Below are 22165 nucleotides of genomic sequence, written 5' to 3' on the forward strand. Positions count from 1 at the left end.
ACCATTGCGATTATATAGTCAAAACATCATACCAAAGTTGAACCGGTGTTTAAGATTCTAATTAGTAAGACGGGAGCGTATTACACAAAGTATAATTATCTTCACTCACACTTAGCCGTTTGCTTCCTTTTGTGGAATCAGTACCACCGACACTTTTTGAAATGAATATAATTTTCCATCGCAAAATGAATTCAAATTTGGAAGTACTATTTTGAAATCAGGATATAGTATCTGTTACCGTGCAAGAGTGTGGTGGAATCAGTACCACTAACACAAGTAGCTTTTTGAAATGAATATAATTTTCCATCGCAAAATGAATTCAAATTTGGAAGTACTATTTTGAAATCAGGATATAGTATCTGTTACCGTGCAAGAGTGTGGTGGAATCAGTACCACTAACACAAGTAGCTTTTTGAAATGAATATAATTTTCCAGCACAAAATGAATTCAAATTTGGAAGTACTATTTTGAAATCAGGATAAGTATCTATTACCGTGTTGATTTCATTACATTATACCTCAGTTTGATAGTTTTAAGATAAATTTATCTTTTGTTCTGTAAAGTCTAATATTGCAACTGGTTTGCATACTTTTAGTAGAAAAAAAACTATTTCCAGTAACAATTCAGCAGTCAATGGGTTAAAAGCGGTACCTGGTAGTAGTTGATGAGGTCCTCCAGTTCGTCAGCGTGCACCACAATGTGCAGACCGCACATTTGCGCAAGACGGAATTCTCCGGCATCTACGCACGCGAAGCACACCTCCTTCCAGGTGCGCGTGGAGTTGGCTTTGCGCGCTCCGTCCACAGCGCCTGACAAATAAATGACAATCGTTAGAATAAGAGCCAAATTGGAAATGAAAAGAAAATGATATTGATGGATGTTAGAAAGTGTTTTTATTTAATTTTTACCGTAGGGAAAAAAATCATTAAGGCCCAGCACGAATCGATAAAATATGATCAAATTTGAAATTTATTTACTACCTTGACAAGATGAATATATAGATAAGATGAGTATAACACATATAGTTATATTATAAAATTGACATATGTTGAGATGGTTGAATTAGCTCAGTGGTCAGAGCACTTCCCGGCAAGGAAGAGGTCTTGGATTCAATTCACAGATGCAATCAAATCTTTTTCTGTCTTTTCTATTTAAAATTTTTCATTTGGGAGTTGTTAATATAGTCTTCAATGATTATGTTATAATTAATATGAAATGATCTGAACTACTTTGATATTATTAAAAGTTCAGTGTTACCTTGGAACTCCTTGAGGTGCACCAGCGTGATAGCCAGCCTTGCGAAGTTGCTGACGTTGTTGTAGAGCAGCTTGGCAGCGTCGTACATTCCGTCGGAGAAGCAGCGATCGCCGATCTTCTGGATGTCTGCGTGATTGGGACCCGACACAAATTCCTCCAGGTCGGCCAGCCGTCCCGTGCGCGCGTACGCATAGATCAGCTCCGACTCGATGTACGATTCGCGCGCCTTCTTGCGGGCCATCTGTAAATAGAAAATTATTGATTAGACGGTTACCGATAACAATAAACATTAATTGACTATCTAACCATCAAGCCGTTTCTCCGCATGGGTAGGCAGATAGGATGGACCACGTTGTGTTGTGTTCGTTTACTGCGGTGAGTAAATTATAAAACATTTGTAAAAGTATACTAAATATTGTAACAGAATATTTGATTATGTTCACCAGCGAGGGATTCCCACACCATTGTAAAAAGGACCAATTATTCGTAAGCAGATTCCATTTTCAAAGACTAAAATAGTGGTACTACAACACGAGTTGCCTGTAGGCAGTCGGATTCATTTATTGACAAATCAGTGAAAGGAACACACTCACACCACCTTCAACTCGATTTGTTCCCTCGCCCTTATGGGCAGATCTGTTTCTTAGTTATTCTGTGGCTAGGTTAGATATGTTTTTGGCTTAATTTTTATAATTTTTCTTTAGTGTTATGTCTTGTCGTGCAACCATTAAAGCGACGTGGTTACGTGGGGGAAAATGACTTACCTGTAGGTATCTGACGAGGTCCTCCCAGCTGTTGGAGGCGGTAGCGGTGGCCACCACGTCCATGTAGGCGCTGGGATCGTCAGCCTTGATGTACGAGTCGATGGCCTCCTTCATGAGGCCCTGCTGTAGCTGGGCTCGTGCCAGCTGGGACCACACTCCCGGCTCGTTGCAGCGCTCCGCAAACTCGTAGGCGCGGTCCAGGTCATTCACTTGCTCAATCAGAACCTGGAATTACATAAACAATCATCAGATTATTGAGATGCATTGTTGGGTCATCCAAACCAGAATTGGTAATGATAAAATACTAGGTTGGCTGCTAGTTTAAGTATAGCGATGCTAAATAAGTAAAAACACAAAATAAAATAAATAATATGACAATTGATTTCAAAAATATTCATTTTTGTAAAAGAGTTACGGCTAAGGACGGCGAGGAATTCGTGCACCATTGTAAAAAGGGACAGTCTCCTCAGAACACCAGATTCGCTTCTAGGCAGGTGGACTTTATAAGCCTTCCCTCAGTAGCCTTTACCCCATACTTACTCTGTGGTACCCAGAAGTTATCACAGTTCACCCAAATAACACACCACCAAATGATGGTGCTGTCAAACTTGAAGGCAGTGGCAGTTTTCTCTAAAGTGCACTGTGCAGTGAATCCCCAAAGAAAAATTATGGCGAATACAGTTTGAACAGCCACTACTCCATTGTAAAAAAATCGGCACATACAAATGAATAGCGCGTATCATAACTCCATGGTTAACAAATTCACCAATAGGAATACAGCCCTGGACATAAAAACCTAAGGGATATTATTTCATATAAAATCAATTCGGTTTCGAACAGTGCCCGTCACGTATCTCAGAGCCATAATTAGCAAGGTCCGGTAATTTACCACGTGATAGCAAATATGAATAGGATGAATGTGTACCTGAATGGCGGAGATGTTGACATCGAACTTCTTGAAGATGGCGAAGGCCTCCTCGTAGAGCTGGTTGTTGATGGCGATGTTGGCAATGTCGGGCGCATCGTAGTTGTCCAAGCGGTTGATGTACTCCATCACACGCGTGCGGTCGGCCTTGATTGCTGAACAAATCAATTTTATACACACATTAATAACATCAGAGAGAAAAATTACAATAATTCGTAAACTACTGCAGTGATGTTTTTGAAAAGTTTTCAGTAGCAGATTTGATGCATAAACGTTCTTGAACCATTGCAATACTAGAAAGAAATTCAACAGGAGTTGAGTAAAGTGGGTAATTCCCAGACACCACTATTTGTGGCCATTAAGTTTGGGTTTGAACCTTTGCTTACAAAATAAATATGGTTGTCTCTCATGAAAAAAAAGATTGAAACAGTTCCAATGATTTTATTTATTTATTTAACGAAGAAGTGTCATGGGTCGGTAAGGAATCGACATTAACTGAGTGCTGTAAGACCCTACGCAGAAACGGAGAGTTCGCTAAAGTAAGGTAATGGTCTGCCGGCACTGTTTTAAGGCACGGTCTTACAGCATTACAATTGGCTATGTCCATTCATTACCACCCACAAGATGACGGCCTAACAAATATATACATAATGAAGAAATACAACGGGTTTTAAAGGAGGTTAATTTGGTATAGATATCAACATTATGTATTTATGTAATAGAAAATGTGGAAAATAATGCTAAATTTGGACACTTCGTAAACTATTTGGCAGTCCAAAGCTAGCTGAACAGTGGACGGTATATATTTCAAGTATCTTTTGGAGAGCTGACAATGAGAAAACATTTGTTTTATAATACCTGTAAGGATGAGCAAATTCTGCAGGTTGCGGTGATCGGAGAACACGGAGCTATCCAAAACTATCTTCTCCAGCAGCTCGATGAGCTCGTTAGGCAGATCTGCCGTCATGAAGGCCTTCACGGTCACCGATATGTCCTCGGGGTCCTGGGTCTCAGACAGGGCGGTCTGGACAACCTAGAGATCGAAATAGTATTTCACCATAAGTATTTGTATATTTGCTAAATCTTTCCACTCAGAAGGGGGGTAATTACTTCCCCTAAAAGAGAATTTTATGCGATTCTAAGTTGTTTTTACATTACGTACTTCATATATTAGGCACCAAAATCTACCGGTGGGGCACATTTACGAGTTGTACAGGGTCAGTAGTTGTGTACTATTAAATTACCTGCGGGCTCTGTACAGTACGTTCAGCTTCTGAGAGGCTAACTTCGATGGAACCTACGTGCCTGAGCTGATCCCTTAGACTATTATTGTTTATTATTTACAAAGCAAACTATTAGAAGGAATGCTTGAGAAGATTGCTTCGTTGTTTGCGAGACCAACCTGATCGATGAGCTGCCTCTTGAAGGGGTTGGGATCGGCGAGCACCTCGGCCCAGAGCTCCGGGTCACGGCGCCGTACCAGGTAGCGCGCCTGCGACTTGAACAGGCTGTTGTCGTTGCAGACGGCGATTAACTCGCGGTCACACTGGCCGCGCTCGTAGGCAACGCACGCCAGGTGTGGGTCGCGTTTCTCACAGTAACGTCCCACCACTCGTGAGTCGTACCTGGAATAGTGAAGATTGGTTACTTTATGTGATGTGTGGAAGAGACGGGTGAAAAATTGACTTACATTTTATGTCCCAAACTTCGTTTGCAATGCAAACTGCATTTCCTAAATAGAACCAAATTTAACACGAAATTCAAAAATATCAACAGAAACTTTAACCCTCTCCTCCTCAACGAAAACAAATAGGCAAAGGGGCCCTCTCTGCTGAAAAAGTTGTGCATCACTATCATAAGTTTACCCCCTGCAGGGATGTAGGTACTCGTAATTAGGTAACTTCATAAACACATTTATTGGATATAAAACAAAATTGACGATGAATTGTAAAATATTGTATAAAATAAGATGTAAAAAGGGAAAAGATTTGCGAATCTCAAATTTCTCAGATTTTATGACAATTTTAAATTGTGCCCGATGGATGGCAATGGTTCATATAGCTGACAATCTTACACAGGTAGTGCCATAAAAATATGTATTTTTATTTCCCAATTTTTTCAGACCCAACATGTATTTCAGACCCATTCAGGTATTCAGTCAACACATCATTATTGTGTTGACAAAATTATTTGCTCGGTATATCAGTGAATCCACCTCGTTATAACAGTCAACAATGGCTGAACTAAAATATCATTTTGTGATTGGTCATTATAGCCGTGAACTCGCTACAGCAGTAATCGTTACAACCAAGTTCGACTGTATATTGATAGTAGAAGCAGGTAGGTAGGACACATACAATTTTTTAAAAACCTATTTTATTTTTTATTTTTATTTTATTTCTATATAATATTTACAGTGTTCACATAATTATTTATATTTGTACATGATATATTTCAAACTTATAACTATAATATGTTGTGTGTAAGGTAGGTTTGAGAAGGTGAAACTGTATGTTTCGTGAACACCTCACTAGGAGAACCTGTGCTGAGGTGTTTACGTGGTTATGTATAGGTGTGACAAGTATTTATGTGTTGTAGAAGAAAGTTTTTATTTTTTATAAGTTTTAATTTTTTATAAGTTTTAATTTTTTTTTATTTTTTATTTTTTTGGTTTTTGTAAATTGAATATTCATAAAATTTTAATGGTTTTTGTAAATTGAATATTCATAATAAATATGTAAAAAAATATATATATTAACATATATGTAAGTGCATATATTTGTATTGTAAGTGTGAGTATAGTTGGTAAAATCTCGAAAAACGTGTTTATTTATTATACACTTTTTATGGTTTAGTTATGTTTGGTTTGGAGTTATTATGTTTTGAAAAAATAAAATATCTTGATTTTTGATCCAGGCTGTGATTGGATATAATGTTTGACGTCTATAAAAAGCAAATTTAATCGGTCCCCACATGCTCGTTATAACCAAGTTTGACTTATTACAAATGGACAATGGTAAACTTTTAAATGTAATTTTTTTCTCCCAACAGTAGGTAAGTAGCATGCATGTATGTAGTTGGAATAACTCACCATTGATTTTCCTTAAGGAATCGTTCGGGATTATTGTTGGAATCGATGTAGATCTTTGCGAGTGCGTTGTGTGTAGCGGGCTCCACGCAGCCCTCGTGCACTCGGGACTCCAGCCAGGGCAGGAGCAGCTTCAACCTGGAAATAATACACACTTATAAACGTTGAACATCAATTTAAAATCACTGAAAACAATTAATTAATTGAGTTTTGTTAACAGAAGTTATTTTTTATCACGAAGAATTTATGAGGACGCCATTACAAAATTTTTAGCAAGAGCAATTTGATTATGAATGGAGTCTGATGTATATTATAGTTGTGTTTGTGTAATGTTCTCGAGTTTCAATTGCCCTAGCCAGAGGAACTATGGTAGAGTTTTGTAAGGCTGAAGGAAGTGGGTAGGGCTACATCAAGCAGTGCTTCGATTATGAAAGATGGTATACAGAGTGGCTTGTACAGGGTTTTCCAATGAGAGGTGTTATTTTGATATTCAATCGTAAAAGATCAATGGTTTTGTTGCTTATGTGGCACATAGCGCCGTCTTGTTGAAAGTAAACGTTGTCCAGATCAATATCATCCAATTCCGGCCATAAAAAATCATTAATCATCTCTCGATAGCGCAATTCATTCACCGTAACTGTTGCTCCAGCCTCATTTTCGAAAAAGTAAGGTCCAATGACTCCGCCGGACCATAAACTGCACCAAACAGTCACACGTTGAGGATAGAGAGGCTTTTCAACAATAAATCTTGGGTTTTCCGAGCCCCAGATGCGACAATTTTGCTTGTTGACGAAGCCACCGAGGTGGAAATGGGCCTCATCACTCAAGATGATTTGCATTTGATTCACTCGAGTGAATTTTAATAATTTCAATGCGTTGTTGAAGCGTGTATCGTTCCATTTTTATTAATGGAGTAGTTTCTACTTGTCAAATGTCAAAAAATGACAGCTTCAAAAGTAACATTTACCGAAATAGCGGGCTATTCAAAATAACACCTCTTATTGGAAAATCCTGTATAACAGACAAGACTATGAGAATGGTCAAGCGTCCATGGTCCATGTCAATTTCAAACATTTTTCTTCAGAGGAGTCACAATTTAGAAAGAAGGTAATGCGTACCTGTTGCGTTTCTCAACTTCAGCCACCAGCTCGTCAGTGGAGAACTGTCCCCTGACCACCAGGATGAGATTCTTGATGATGTCCTCGGAGCAGTCCACGTCCAGCAGACCTCCCACCACCACTGGCAGGCGAGAGGGGTTTACCTGCAATACACGAACAACAATAATTGTGATTCATAACATTCAATTACAAACTGTACAAGTAGTCTTATCATGATTTATTTTTGGGGTATTATAGCGTGTTACGCTTCCTTTGTATTTATTTGAGAGTGAAGTGGTTAAACACGATGCGTACCTTCTGGACGTAAATCTCAATGTACTTTTGCAGGCTGTTGCGGTAGAGATAAAGCACGAGGTCATGCACAAAGTCGAAGCGGTCGCACACGATGATGAGCGGCAGTTGGTCCTGCAGCTTGGCCTCCTTCAGGAAGTTCTTCACGCGCTCTGCGTTGTAGCAGTTGGACTCGCGGCAGATGCGCTCTACCTCCTTGATCTGTCCCGTCTTGCAGGCCGCCTGGAATCACAAACAATACAGGTTATTTTAATAAATCAGCACTGTGATGACAATAGGGCATTTACTGTTTTGTCAGTGAAAAAATTACAAAATAGCGATATTTTAACTTTATTTTGAATGATTAAAATACGGTTTTTTAAATTGTCATTTAAATTATACTTTTATGTGGAATATCGCTGGATGTAAAGCTCGCCAAACTTTCTAAGCAGCCCTGGTTACAGTGGTTGTTAGCGACCAGTAAACTAATTTAGAAATTTACATTTTTTTTTAAATCGATAATAAATTATGAATGAAAATATTATTATTATACATTTTTAGAGTAACAATCAGAATCACAAAAATAAACTTGAAATATTTTGCACAATTTTAACAGCATGCCTCTTTTCGACATAGCACAAGTTACCAATTTGCCCATCTGACATTGTTCGTTGGGACCAGCGATTTGTGAAAATACATCGTCAGGTTTTGAGTAAGGTCAACGTCTAAAGCTGTATACCAGAAAACTAATGAAGAATCTGGAAGTAGTACTGGGTCAACCCGATCACAAACCACAAATGATCGATGAGGTTACTTTAAAAAAAAAAAAATTAGATTATTTGATCGATGAACTGTCACTTGTGATAGGCGTAAATATATGCATAAATTTTCTGGACCGGACATCTGGAATATCATCCTCCAAACAGAAATAAAGATATAGATACCAGAAATCTGAAATAGACTGTCATCTAAAACTTCCGGCAACGAACAAAAAACATTGGCAAAAGCTCTTAAAAGCTATTTCCTCAGCAGTTTTATTAATGACCGACACATTCTTTCTTTGGAACTCCAAAATAACTTCGGCGTTTATTTATTTTAATGTATTTATGTTTCATTAATTCATTAATATCATTTTGTAATGCATTATCTTGTAATAAATAAATAAATAAATTACGGTTTCAGCCTGGAACCAGTGTTTAGTTCATTTCAGCTTAACCAGCGAGAATGAGACTCGAGATGTCCGGTCTCCACAATTTATACATCTGTGGTCTACTTCAGCACGGCAGCGGCGCAACGATCTATGACATTTTTTCAATGTTTAAAAGCACCCGATATCTTCATCAGTGATCAACCCAGGTTGTGTAAAATGAACAATTGACCCACTAGAACCAGACGGTGGCGGTGCATTGATCGATCTATGGCATTGTCATTTTCTAGCTTTAAGAACACCAAATCAAAGATAGGACAATATTGACCGTTCACGTTGCCAGTGGATCGTGATTGACCCAGGACTGGCTGACTAACTTAGCCAGTGCATTGATCTATCTATGAAATTTTTGGAACGTTTAAAAGCATCAGATCAAAGATTGGACACTCTGCCAGTGGATCGTGATCAACGCAAGACTGGCTAGGAGGGAAATTCAATTATGTATTTCTCACCTGAATATACTTGAAGTGGACTTCCTGGTCCTGGCTGAAGTTGACGATGGATCCGAGGAAGTAGAAGAGCCCTTCGTAGGTCTTGAAACTCTCCAACAGGTCGATGAGCGCCTTGGTGGTGAGCTGCTCGTGGTACTTGGTGGCGATCTGTACGCAGATCTGCAGGTTCTGACGGATGTTGGCCGTCAGCATGGCCTTCAGGCACTCCAGCGAGTCCTCCACGGAGAGCGTTCCGAAGAAGTTCACCAGCCATTCTGCAGCAAGCAAGTGTGTGTGGACCTGCAAAAAAACAACACTAGCAATAAATTCTTTGAATACTTTGACAATTAATGACGATTATCCAACAAATATTTTTTAAGAGTAATTTCATAATTTTGATAAATAATGGTAGATATTTTCATTTAGAAAATAATAAGTGAAACTGTATATTATTTAAACCCAGATAGATTCTTTTGTATCCACACTATGTAAGATTAAGGACGGGTTGTTTCGGAGAATTTGAACAATTCATCAAATTTCAACGTTCATTTTCAAGTTTTGTGAAAGATTTTTTCAAGTTCTGTTTTGATTTCAGTTTTGTCAAGCAACTAGCCTACAATGATATAATAGCAGAACTTGAATAGGACTTTCACAGAACCCGAAAACGAACGTTGAAATTTGATGAATTGTTCAAATTCTCCGAAATAACCCGTCCTAAGTGTAAAAACGATTGAATAGACAGCAGAAGTAAATTAAAAAAAACTTTAGCAACTTTGTTGTAAGTTAGTTTAAAACGGCGCGACTGCAAATTTGGAATGTTAAAATAAATAAAAAAAATAATAATCGTTCGGCATAAATTGAGCAGTACTGTAATTACAAGGGAAAGTCCCAGTTCTGGGGAATTGGGCGGGTTGCATTTTACAACACAGCAAGTCAGTTTACATTGGCATTTGCTGCAGTTGAGAACAACGCGTTATACATCGTTTAATACTAATCATGGTTCATGGCCCATCTCCCTTGTTCATTCGTGCTGCCATGAATAAAAAAATGAACATTGAGTTAGTTTAGTGCGTAGTTATTATTAGTATACTGTACTGACCACAGCCCTCTTGATGTCGTACAGGTCGGTGAAGTGCTCCAGTGCGCGCTGCAGCAGGCCAGCCTTCTCGCACAACTGTGCCACGTGCGGACGGTCGTAGTGCGTGAACATGTTGTTTCCCAGGATGGCGTCGGCCACTTGCGGCGCAGACATCAGGTTCATCTCCAGCAATCTGGAACGAACGGTAAAGTTAAAGAAATTTTCTTTAGAGCCAAGAGAAGACTGATAATTTTCGATGGACATAATGAGAGATCAGCGTCACACATCCTAGTAGATCTCTTAGCTAAGAAGTTTTGAAGGGACCCACATTGCGGGATGGAAGAAATCATTATTAAGAATGTGTCAAAAAAAGGCCCATTAATATTTATGTAATGTCTTAGGTGTACAAATATGGTCAAGCATTTGGAACGTCTCCTGATCCTATTCTTCTATATCGGTAGAACAAGCACAGTTCCACTGTTGTTAGAATGGAGTTCAATGTTTTGGTTAAAACATTACTAAGAAGCATCAATAAGGGTGACATTCAGTATGCGTACTGAGTCTGAATTATTGACAAAATAACATAATTCCATCCCTGTAAAACAGGCATTCGACAGGACAGGGTCACTTGAAAGACTTTGTAGAGGGTTTCCTGCCACTGAGAGTTCCATTATAACCGCTCGTTCTGCTACATGTATCTATCAGTGCTCAGAGCTATGCCAATATCATATTATAGACTATACCTGGTCTGCAGGGGCCCCTCCTCGGGGCGGTTGTTCTTGAGCGCATCCAGCAGGAAGGCGGTGCACTGTTGCACCATGTTCTGCTCCATGAACACATCCACGATCTGGTGGATGTCGGCCAGCGGCTCCTCGTCGGCCACCAGCATGCCTGCAAACGCGGCGCCCTGCTCGGGGGACGTCCTCATCACGGAACGCAGTAGGAAGATGTAGTCGGGAAGGTAGCCAACCTGCAATATTAAAATAGATTGATAAAGACAACCAAAAGTAACAAAAGTGACAAAAAAATAATCAAAAGTAACAAAACTGACCAAAAGAAACGAAAGCGACCAAGTAATAGAACTGATCAAAAGTAACATAAGAATTTTGTCAAAAATCATTACAATAAAAATAAAAGATGCAATTACACACTCACGAGCTACATAGCACACGCTTATTTTTATATTTAAAGATATTATACTTAAATATTTTTGCTAATAATTAATACAAATCTAGCCTGACAGTAATGTAGAACCTATAAAGCTAAAGCTTGCACCATCTTAACAAATCACAAAAGCTTTGGGTACCTTCTTGGCGTACAGAACAATCTTGGGGAACTGTCCCGTCTCTGCGAAGCACTGAATGACCTTGCTGGCGACGTTGGCCCTCAGGTAGACGGACAGGGCCAGGGTGGGGTCGGCTTGCTTCACCAGGTCGCCCAGTTCCTCACTGCACTCCAGCTTGTCCTCCTTCAACCACTTCTCCAGCAGCTGCTTGCGCCCTGGAAACAAACAATCATACCAGATGAAGATAATGACCTCATTAAACTGTATCCGGTGAAGCCACAATCGCTGTGCATATATGATGTACAAATGGGACCAAAAGGATTCTGAATTGTGTTAAAAAGGGACATATTCAAATAAAAACACATATTAGAAGAATGTCTCTTTCTTCAGATTCCCGGTGGCACATCTGTGCTGAACTAAGGACTATCAATAGCGTTGACTGACTGGATAACCTCAGCATCCAATACTTTGACCACCAGATAACTTCTATAAGCAGATACCCGATATAATGAATGTATTCACCTTGAACAAGGACGGGCCTGCACAGCTCCAGAGACTCGTGCTTGTTAAGCTGCGTCTGGTCCAGCAGGATGCCGAAGTACTGCAGCAGAGGGGAGGTCTGGCCCGCGGGAGTGGGCACCTGCTGGAATCGGGAAATGGTGGCCGGTGTGCGCAGGATTCCCTTGGGAGCGTGGGCCGCAACCTGATACACAAAAAGAAGTTATTATTTTTTTTTAATGATAAACTAATGTTTATAAGACAAGGATTTTTATGCATAGCACAAAGGATAATAAATTATTATAAGCAATAATTAGTCGCTTGAAATATCCATACAAATTGAAATTCCCGTCGGAGGTGTATATTTTTACTTGGGAGATATTTTCAATTTGTATGGATATTTCAAGCGATTATTGCTTATAATAAATTATTTCACAAAAAGAAAGATTAAAATATTTAAATAACACAATACTTAGAATGCCATGAGGACATATCGTTCAATTGGATGGATACATGCGAATATTTAACAGAAGAATTAATCAAAATACTAGGGTTATTGTAACTAACTAACCATCACGCCGTTTCTCCGCAGGGGTAGGCAGAGAGGACGGACCGTCAAACAACTCGGTCTTGGCACACACTCCTTGCCTCATTCAAATTTATTGTATGTATAAAGAATGAATTAATGATGAATGTAAGCAAGTCTTAAGTCATGGTGTTTGAAAGTACGAAAACAGTGCGCAACCTAGTTGTGAGTGGTAAAAACCTGGAACAGGTGGATGAAATTGTGTATTTGGAAAGTATGTTTAAGAGATGGAAGGATTGAGGGGAACGCCCGAGGAACACACGGCACTATCAAGTGAACCAAATACTTGAGTCAGGTCATGTCAAGAGTCAGAATAACAGAAGGGTATTTATGAGACATGGATGGATGTGAATGAAGCAAGACAGAATTGTGTGGCGATCTATCCTCTCTGCCTAACCCTCCGGTAAAACAGTGTGATAGTTTGTTAAAAATGTAAATATTTTCCAGAGAAATGTGCAATTAACTCTAATATTAACATAATTTTGCATGACTCTGCATTAGTGGTGCATGTGTAACGTGTAACATGTACCTTAGCGGCTTCTCCATACTGCCCGTTCTGGAAGTGCATGTTGAACTTGCGCACAAAGAGGTCCTCTGCCCCGCCCAGGTTGTTGCGCACGGCCATCTTCAGGGCCAGCTCGGGGTTCTGCAGCACCGTGTTGATGTAGGGGATGATGTTCTCTTCCTCCACGGACACGGAGAGGACTTGACCTTTGCGGTTCACACCTGGAATAAAGGTAGCATTAGAACAAACCCAGATACATGTAGCCACGGGCTAAACTTAATACTTCTCGGTATCCGGTACTTGACGGTTACCCCAAAACTAAACTCCGATAACCACGTTAATTTTAGTAATTTTTATACTGAAATCCGGCCCTAAGAGGATTAGCGTGCGCAACACGGTTTTACTTCAACATATGTAGATAAATTCACAAAGCGCAACATGGCATAATAACCCAAAAATTAATCACAATAAGACAATAAAAAAAAAATAAAAACTCCTTGCCAAAATGCATAAAAAAATTTATTCAATTTTCTATTTTATTTGATTCCAAGTTAATGTCGTTTACACAAGTCGCTTGTTGTAAATACCCTTTAAAGTTGGGTATTAACGCATCCCATCCAAAGTTATTTTGATTGAAAATGACAACACCAACTGAATAAACTTTTGTCCTGAATTTATTGATATAGTAAAAATGGCACAATGTTTCGTTTTTGTGTTTATTTAATACAAATTTATATTTTAACATTAAAAAAATAAATTATTTTTCAACAATTAAAAACATATCTCATTTCAAGATGGCAATACATTTTACATAAATATTTTGTCATACTAAATTATGGCGGCCCAGAGGAGAGGCCTTCTACGATAGTGTACTAAATTATGGCGGCTCGGAGGGAATGGGTTAATGTTATTCAGGTCGATAAAAGGTTTGAAAAAAAAATCAAAAGTTGGCTAAAGAAGGAAGAGGAAGTGAACATTGTTCAACACCGCAATTATCTAGGATACATTAATTTATTCAGAGGAAAATTGTAACATCTTGGACTGCTAACAAATTAGAGTTACGAATTTCTAAAGCGTACTTTTTACAGAACTTTCTATCCTTGATGATAAGGGCAAAAAAGTTTGTTTTCATCGTGCCATTTGCGTCAACATAAAAAATATTGACATTCCGTGACTAATCAATTTATTGATAACTGATATCATTCCATCATCCGTTGATTTAGAATAAGATAAGATTGCAATGTATGTAACACATTTCAAATGAATTTTGTTATGAGATATATTATATGCTTATCTTAGATTACAAATGAGAACCATTTTTTTTAACTGTTTACTATGACTTGGGTTATGCCAATAATTATTGGGATATGTTTGTATTCAATGTTAAAAATAATACAGATCCCAAGTGAGAACCCTGTGGAACTCCTTTGGAAGCCTCAAATTGCTATGAAATGTAATCTAAAACCAAACACTGACAGAGGAGGCATTTTTGAAAGTCATTGTATCCAGATTTCCTGAAAAATCATTAAAAAGAAGCAATTAATTTCTGTGTGGTAGTGAGAATTATGCGCGATGATTAAGTCACCCCATATTACGGTACTTCCAACATTCCCCTTTCCACTCCCTACTTCTTTCTGCCTCTCAACATTCCACAAATGGGGATGCTTTGGCTGTGAGAAATTTACAAAATATTAGCCATCTTCTAACGGTTAAGTTCATCAAATCTTGGTTTAAGGAATTATCGGAATAAAAACTGACTAGAATTTAAAAAATATCGTTGTAGAAGTTACTGAAAAAACCCTACCCAAACTATAAAGTTGAACAATAGTTGAAAACCCTCTGTTTAAAACCCAGTTAGAGAAATACAGTAATTAAATCATTTTTCTTGTATTTAAGTTGGGACTCTTGAGACCCTATTCATATAAAAAATATGTATGGCTTTTGTACATAATTTATAATACATTGGATAAATGATAAATCGTTTGCTAGTTATATTTATAATCAGAGATATCTTACCGATGATTCCGCCGGATGCTTCGTGGGGCGCCGTGACGAAGATGGTGTCACTGGAGATGCGGTTCATGTAGATGCAGGTGCCCGTTTCGATATCGTACATGTGTATGTAACCGTACTTGGTTATGAGGTAGACCACGTCATACTTGGGGGACACCTGCATGGCCACGGGGAAGTCGTTCTGCGCCTCGGGTGGGAAGAACACATCCACCGCCTTCTTAGGGAAGGGCTCGTTGCCTGGGTGGGGCTGTCCCACCTCTGCAACAAATATACATAATACAGATTAGTCTGCGATCACTGCCAGGGTTATGTGTGGTTTTAAAAAAAAAGATTAAAACTGCTAATTCTTTGAAAATAATACACATAGTCGAATACAAAATGTTTTTTTTTTTTACATATTTCTCACCAACCCAAAGTACAAAATTATTGGCTGAAATTAAAGCCTACTTAGTAACATGACTCCATAAACTGAAATTAATGTCAGTGTTGGGTCATTTAGTGATGTGAAAAATTGGTTTTCACTTTGGCACAAATCATTACAAAAAGTAAAATAAAACAATTTCCGCATCTCCAGTGCCATAAGTGTAAGGATTTATTACCCGTTCTACGGGTTTAATATATTTTCCTTTTGATAAAATTTTTCCAGATAAAAGACAAGATGGGGACTTGTACCATATTTTTTATACATATAAATATGGTTGGGACCCTTTCAAAGAGATTGGTGTACAATATTGATATAAAATTATCGAACAACAATGCCTTTCCCACCATTCAAGTTTAGCCGAGATGTTCCCTTTCTCATGTGACAAATGTCAATAATGTGCAAGTGCTGGACGCGTGTTTGGCGTGTTTCCTGACCATACACCGGTGCCGAAGTGATCAATAACGCTAGTACCTCGGAGCACCTTCCATTGAAATACCGGTAGAATAAGGACAGCTTCCCACCTGATGCCTATGCTCTAAAAATTACACAGATATGGGAATCTATCAAACAGACCGTCCGTTTCTGTAGTCAAGGGTTTTTTTTTTCAGTTATAACAAGTCAGTAAAATACAACTGTTGAACCTGTATATATTTTTTCAGTTAATAACAAGTCAGTAAAATACAACTATTGAACCTGTATATATTTTTTCAGTTAATAACAAGTCAGTAAAATACAACTGTTGAACCTGTATATATTTTTTCAGTTAATAACAAGTCGGTAAAATACAACTGTTGAACCTGTATATATTTTTTCAGTTAATAACAAGTCAGTAAAATACAACTGTTGAACCTGTATATATTTTTTCAGTTAATAACAAGTCAGTAAAATACAACTGTTGAACCTGTATATATTTTTTCAGTTAATAACAAGTCAGTAAAATACAACTGTTGAACCTGTATATATTTTTTCAGTTAATAACAAGTCGGTAAAATACAACTGTTGAACCTGTATATATTTTTTCAGTTAATAACAAGTCAGTAAAATACAACTGATCAAAGGTAGTGTATTATTACTATGTTCCACCTCTAGATTCAATTAAACAAAGTTTGATTTCGTAATTAATTTGAGGTGTGGAGGATTAAATTTGTGGTGTGTTAAATAGCTTATAATATAATAATATTTTCGATAATGCACAGTTTTTACGTAAATTTGGAGCAACATTGAAAAAAATCACATCATTTAAAATTTCGAATATAGCTGTTGAACGAACATAAGAATAAGTCTTACAAATAACCCTTTCTCATGTGGCAAATGTCAAATTGGGCGCGGGTTTGGCGTGTTTCCCGACCGTGCACAGGTGCCGAAGGTATCAATGATGCTAGTTTCTTGGAACATCTTTCATTGAAATACCATTAGAACGAGGACACGATTCCGACCTGACGTCAATGGTCCAAAGGGAGCAATCTGTTTGTTAAGATAGTGGAATCTAACGGACAACAGGTTACTGCAAAGAAATATGTGTTTTTTCAGGTTGTATTTTGGGGCTCAAGACCAAACTCAACAGTGGGCGTAACTTGACTTCGGCTTCGATAGAGCGCCGTGCCTAAGCTGGTCATGTCAATGAAAGGTTTGTTGGGTAGATTGCTTCTGTTGAAGAAGACTAGATTGTCGTTGTGATCATGAACTCAATTGAGAATGAACACAGTAATAAACAGTCTCTGTTTAGTAAGATATAACGAGCATGTATGATGAGGACTTACCGATGATGTGAAGCTTGCCCCCCTGGGCAGTGCGTACGGCGAAGCAGAATAATGTGGAGGCCTCAGGGTTGCCTTCCAACTTGAAGGTGGCGAAGGAGGCAGCGTGTCCCTCGATGGGCTGCGAACACTTGCGCTCCACCGAGTACAGTTGCATGGCACCCACCACGCGGTTCTGCTGTGCCGAGATACCTGGACATGGAAATAGACTATTAGCACTACATACATACATACATACATTAGTGCATACAGAACACTAATGATAACAATAAATGTATGCGTTAGGAGTAATAAATGAGAGAGTCATAAAGAAAGTAGTAAAAAGTACAAGCAACTTCTTTACATGACTCTTAAATGAGTTCAAATGTCAGGGACCTGTGAGACATGGTCCATGGACCATGACCATAATTGCATTTCTAATTAGGACGGTTGTGAGTGAAAGAAAGTGAAGGAATAAAGGGGAAAGAGAATGGTTAGAAAGTTCATCTGACTATACAGATCTGTTATGAATAGTAACTCCACACAGGAGGACCTGAGGGAAATAATTTCCCTCTGGGCCTATATCTTCTTTGAGGATGCTGTGGAGACGGCCTTTTTGAGGAAAGAAACGAGTGAACCTGGGTCTCGAAGAAGCCCATGATGAAGAAGGGAGGAAACACATAAAGACGCTGTCTAGATTGCATTTAGTTCGGGTTGAATCTTGCGATCATACATAGTTGCCAATAAAAATGTGCGGTGAGAAAAATGAAGACAACGTTGGTAGTTCTTATTCGAAGTATGATACAGTTAAATGTGACCGAAGGAGATAGGATCCCGTTGGCTCAGTGTGTAGAGCGGTGCCCCAACAAGGCAAGGGTCTTCTCTCATCTCATCTTCAATAATAAAATATAGATATGTTATATCTATATAATATAATAACTATGTACTGTAGGAACTTAAAGGAAAGGAACTAAAATTTCTACTGTCACAAGTCGTGCGTTACCAAAGCAGAGGTTAGGCGACACATAATATAAATATAATCTCTCCACGAAATGGCACATTGTTTCCAAGGTGACCCGGGTGATGTCGGGAGTGAGCTCTAAACACGCCTCAGATCGGTAACTCAGATTTATGTATTTATGGCTTCGGCAATATAATAACAGTTGGGCGGAATCCCAAACAAACATTGGACGAAGGTTAATTTAATGCCTGCTGGCAGGCATGCAATTTTTATGCCAGTTTTAAGCCTCATTCAGACAAGGAGTGCTGTGAGTTTTCTTTCAATTTTCTTCAAAATTTTAGTTTGGGCATAGTGCACTTTACAAGGAGATTTTATAATACTTTGTATAGTTTGTAAATGTGAAATATTTAAATTAAGTATTTTTTGGTCACTAAATTGCGAATGATAATTTAAATACTTAAACCCTCCAGCGATGTATACGTAGCATACCAACAACCTAATAAACAAAATGTGAATATAATTTATTTTGAGAAAAAATTAATAATTTAAATAATTTATTCAACTTTATTAAATTGGTGACCTTTACATTGCTGCCCACCTTTCAGTGCTCACTTGAATGGAAAAGGGCACTTATTTGGGTATCAAATAACAATTAATTGTTTTGATTAAAGACAACAAGTGGTAAACTTCACTTACCGACTAGCAGTAGCCACGCTTGCTTGGGATCCGTCCTGTAATTGATGATCTGACACTCGTTCATGGAGGAATGGCGGTCAAACATCTTGACGGGAGTGGAGTCTCCCTCCATGGACCAGTGGTAGACGGAGGTCTGCGTGACCAGCGCCAGCGTGTTGAGGCTGATCCACTTCCAGAAGAGCACATCTTCCTGCATGGTGTGCGCCTTCATCTTCGACTTCATCTCGATGTTGAAGATCTGCAGGGTCTTTTGAGCTGGAAGGAGAAAAACAAATTGCACAGATGTTAGAGAATTCCATACGAAAATACCTTTGCCGCCCTAGGCAAAGTGGTGAGAACAACTCCAGAGACTGCGTGAGAGGATGGGCCTACAATGGACAAAAGCGCAGGATTTTTATGAGGTCGAAGCAGTGTTCATAAATTAATTTTTATATAAATTGATGTTGCATCTATCAATGTAGAAAAGGGTGTTTTCCGTCTATTATAAAAAAAAGTGGTGCTTGGAAATTTATTTTGTTTAACAGTCAACTGTTGAGCTAATAATTAATGCAGCGACAAGAATCCTTTTGAGGAGGTTAGTGAGTCGAAAATGTTTCCTGATTTCGTTGTATAAGTTTAAAATTGAAGAATTTGAGAAATCTCTAATGAAAAACATTATTGTCACAACTGTCCTTTTTGACTCATAATATGAATTTTTTAAATATTCAGCAATTTCAATTGGGTTAATTAGTCCTGATTATGAGAGATCTATTGTATTTCGATGGTCAAAACAATTCAGATGTTATATATACATATACTAGTGAGTATACTGTGTGGATTGAATAGAGACATCTGGTCATAACCTATTGACTAGATCTGTCTCGAAATGATGTAGGCAGGTAGTATGGATGGATGGTTGAATGGATGACCTACATCCCTCAACGCCCACCTTTCCCTTGAGCGTGATAACTTTGCTGGCCCGATTTATGATGGCCGAGTCGACGCTGATGGAGCAGCGAATGGGCTCTGTGGGATTGGCCATATCAATGTGACCATGGACGACTAATAGAATGGTGGGAGGTACAGATAGATGGATGGATAGATGACCTACCTCCTTCGACTCCAGCTTTGCCCTTGAGCGCAATGACCTTGCTGGCCGGGTTCATGATGGCGGAGTCGGCGCTGATGGGGCGGCGAATGGGCTCTGTGGGATTGGCCATATCGATGATGACCACCTCGGCCGTTTCGCCCACCTTCTCGCGCACGCAGATGAACTTGTCCGACTCCATGGTGAGCGTGTTGAACGACACCGACGCCTGGTTGATACCCACATTTGTGAGCTGCAAAAGAAAAGTACAAAATAAATTAATAAAATATCACAAAATCATAGGAAAACAAGAAAATAAAACAGTGGATTTAGTAAAGTTTCCCCAATTTAATCGTTTAATGCTTGAATTATATATGCTTTCACCAAAAAAAAGATCAATCATTGCAGTTAAGGGGAACGGCTGCACGGCCATTTTTCATGGAAAACTTAATTTGGGAATTGTAGCCAAAATATTGAATCAAACTAAATATGCTTTTTTCAATCAAAATGTATAGAAAATAATATATAGTACAGATGGGATCTATTTTATTTATTTGTGTTTTAAATTATAACATATATATAGCTTTAAAGAATTTGATTTTTCATGATTGAGACAACTTTTAATGTGAAACCGCACAAGAGTTCCAACTGCTCCCAACCCTCTGGAGCCAGTAAGACTATGGCATCCTAAATTGGGGTATGTTGTGCGGCTGAAGGTAGTGGGAAGGGGAATAGGAAGGTGAGAGTATCTGGCTATCCAGATCTGGTCAATTAACATGGCCAAATTCATTTCAAGCAATGTTTCAATTCTAAATAGTGGTCTTATACCAAGGCGATACTGAGAGTATTTTCCTCTCTGAAACGTGACGCAAACATACTTTATATGAGTAATTTGTGAAATAATGCAAATTAATCAAATAAAAATTATTTGCACATGACGGTATTTAAACCCGCAACCTCCCGCTTGCTAGTCGAGAGCCTTACCCCTCGACAAAGGAGGCCGTCAAATATATTTTTTAAATGTTAAATTTGAAAAAATATATTTTTCTAGACAAGTCAATCAATGTTTTGACAGGTCGTAGTTGACTGAAAACACAAGCGTCAAAGTAGATTAGATTGGGAATTTTGCCGTGTGGCAAAAATGCCAACCAAAAGTCAGTCGCAGGCAACCGTTGCCGCAATTTTTAAGCAAAACGGAACCGGTCTCATGCGATATTAATTGACTGTGCAAGTGGAGTGCTCGTGTGGCGAGTAACTGCGATACGATGAAGAAACAAGCGGTGTAGCAAAAATCAATGGTGCAAATCCCCCATAGCAATACTACATACAGTATACCACTACACAAGCAAGAATCCGTTTAAAATGTTTTGCCTGTACATTTTATTTTATTATTTTTGTTTCTCCTTTTCATTTTATCCCCTTATCAATACGACGTGATAAAATGTCCTTTTGTAGATAATAGTATAATTCCCCTAATTTTAGACACTTTATCTGTGTAGTGTTATCGAAGGAAGCTAACAATGGGGAAGTTCATTAAACCAATCAGAAACCGTTGGCAATTTGACAAATTTTTGTAAAGTAATTAAAAAGACAATGGAAGGAAATCCTTCCAACTGACGATGAGGATCTAATTGGTATAAAAATACAATGAACAAAGGTTTACATTCTACTGGTAATATAAAGAACAGGTTGCATTAAAAAAAAATAAAAAAAAATGAAAAGAAAACTTCAGCAGAAAAGTTAATGTTTTTTTTTTCTAATACGCACCTCATAAGAGACCTAATATTTTAGTAGATACTTTCAGTATCACCCTGGTGAAAGACCATTCAGAATTGAAACGTTGCTTGAAATGGCTTTAGCAGTGTTTGGTGACCATATCTGAATAGCCAGATACTTACTTCCCCAGTATCCTCCTCCCCACTACCTTTAGTAACACAACATACCCTAATTGGGATTTCCTTAGTCTCGCTGGCTCCAGACGGTTGGGAGCAGTTGGGACTCTTGAGCCCTACTCACATAAAAAAAAAAATATAAATAAAAATTGTCCAGAGGTAATAGACTGGCATCTATTTGGAGAAAGTAGGGTATTTGAAAGATGTTGGGTAAGAGGTACACACAGAGGCACAAGATTCCCAACTGCCCAAAGCTCGTTGGATTATGTCTTCCCAAATTTGTTAAACGGGAAGAGGACGGAGATGGTCGAGTGGAAGTTTAATTTTTGACGACTAAATGGATATGTCAAAGTTCCATAGCTCAT

At 38.4% G+C, this 22165-nt stretch overlaps 1 protein-coding gene across 1 annotated transcript in view; it reads right to left on the reverse strand.

The window, feature by feature from the left end:
- Chc (clathrin heavy chain) overlaps window positions 1-22165 on the reverse strand; it is a 42884-nt gene that overhangs the window by 9378 nt on the left and 11341 nt on the right. Inside the window, exons 2-20 of the mRNA XM_089645561.1 lie at window positions 19933-20161; window positions 18843-19097; window positions 17210-17398; window positions 15029-15283; window positions 13037-13233; window positions 11946-12126; window positions 11445-11638; window positions 10882-11108; window positions 10160-10331; window positions 9082-9360; window positions 7447-7665; window positions 7153-7295; window positions 6038-6172; window positions 4349-4571; window positions 3805-3979; window positions 2947-3101; window positions 2022-2246; window positions 1258-1498; window positions 652-809 (exon numbers count right to left, since the gene is read on the reverse strand). Of these exons, the coding sequence (XP_089501687.1) occupies window positions 652-809; window positions 1258-1498; window positions 2022-2246; window positions 2947-3101; window positions 3805-3979; window positions 4349-4571; window positions 6038-6172; window positions 7153-7295; window positions 7447-7665; window positions 9082-9360; window positions 10160-10331; window positions 10882-11108; window positions 11445-11638; window positions 11946-12126; window positions 13037-13233; window positions 15029-15283; window positions 17210-17398; window positions 18843-19097; window positions 19933-20161 (3852 nt within the window). The remainder of the gene's footprint in view (window positions 1-651; window positions 810-1257; window positions 1499-2021; window positions 2247-2946; window positions 3102-3804; window positions 3980-4348; window positions 4572-6037; window positions 6173-7152; window positions 7296-7446; window positions 7666-9081; window positions 9361-10159; window positions 10332-10881; window positions 11109-11444; window positions 11639-11945; window positions 12127-13036; window positions 13234-15028; window positions 15284-17209; window positions 17399-18842; window positions 19098-19932; window positions 20162-22165) is intronic.

The sequence above is a fragment of the Hesperophylax consimilis genome, chromosome 22, assembly GCF_061612785.1.
Source record: "Hesperophylax consimilis isolate HC1 chromosome 22, BYU_Hcon_1.0, whole genome shotgun sequence".
NCBI lineage: Eukaryota > Metazoa > Arthropoda > Insecta > Trichoptera > Limnephilidae > Hesperophylax > Hesperophylax consimilis.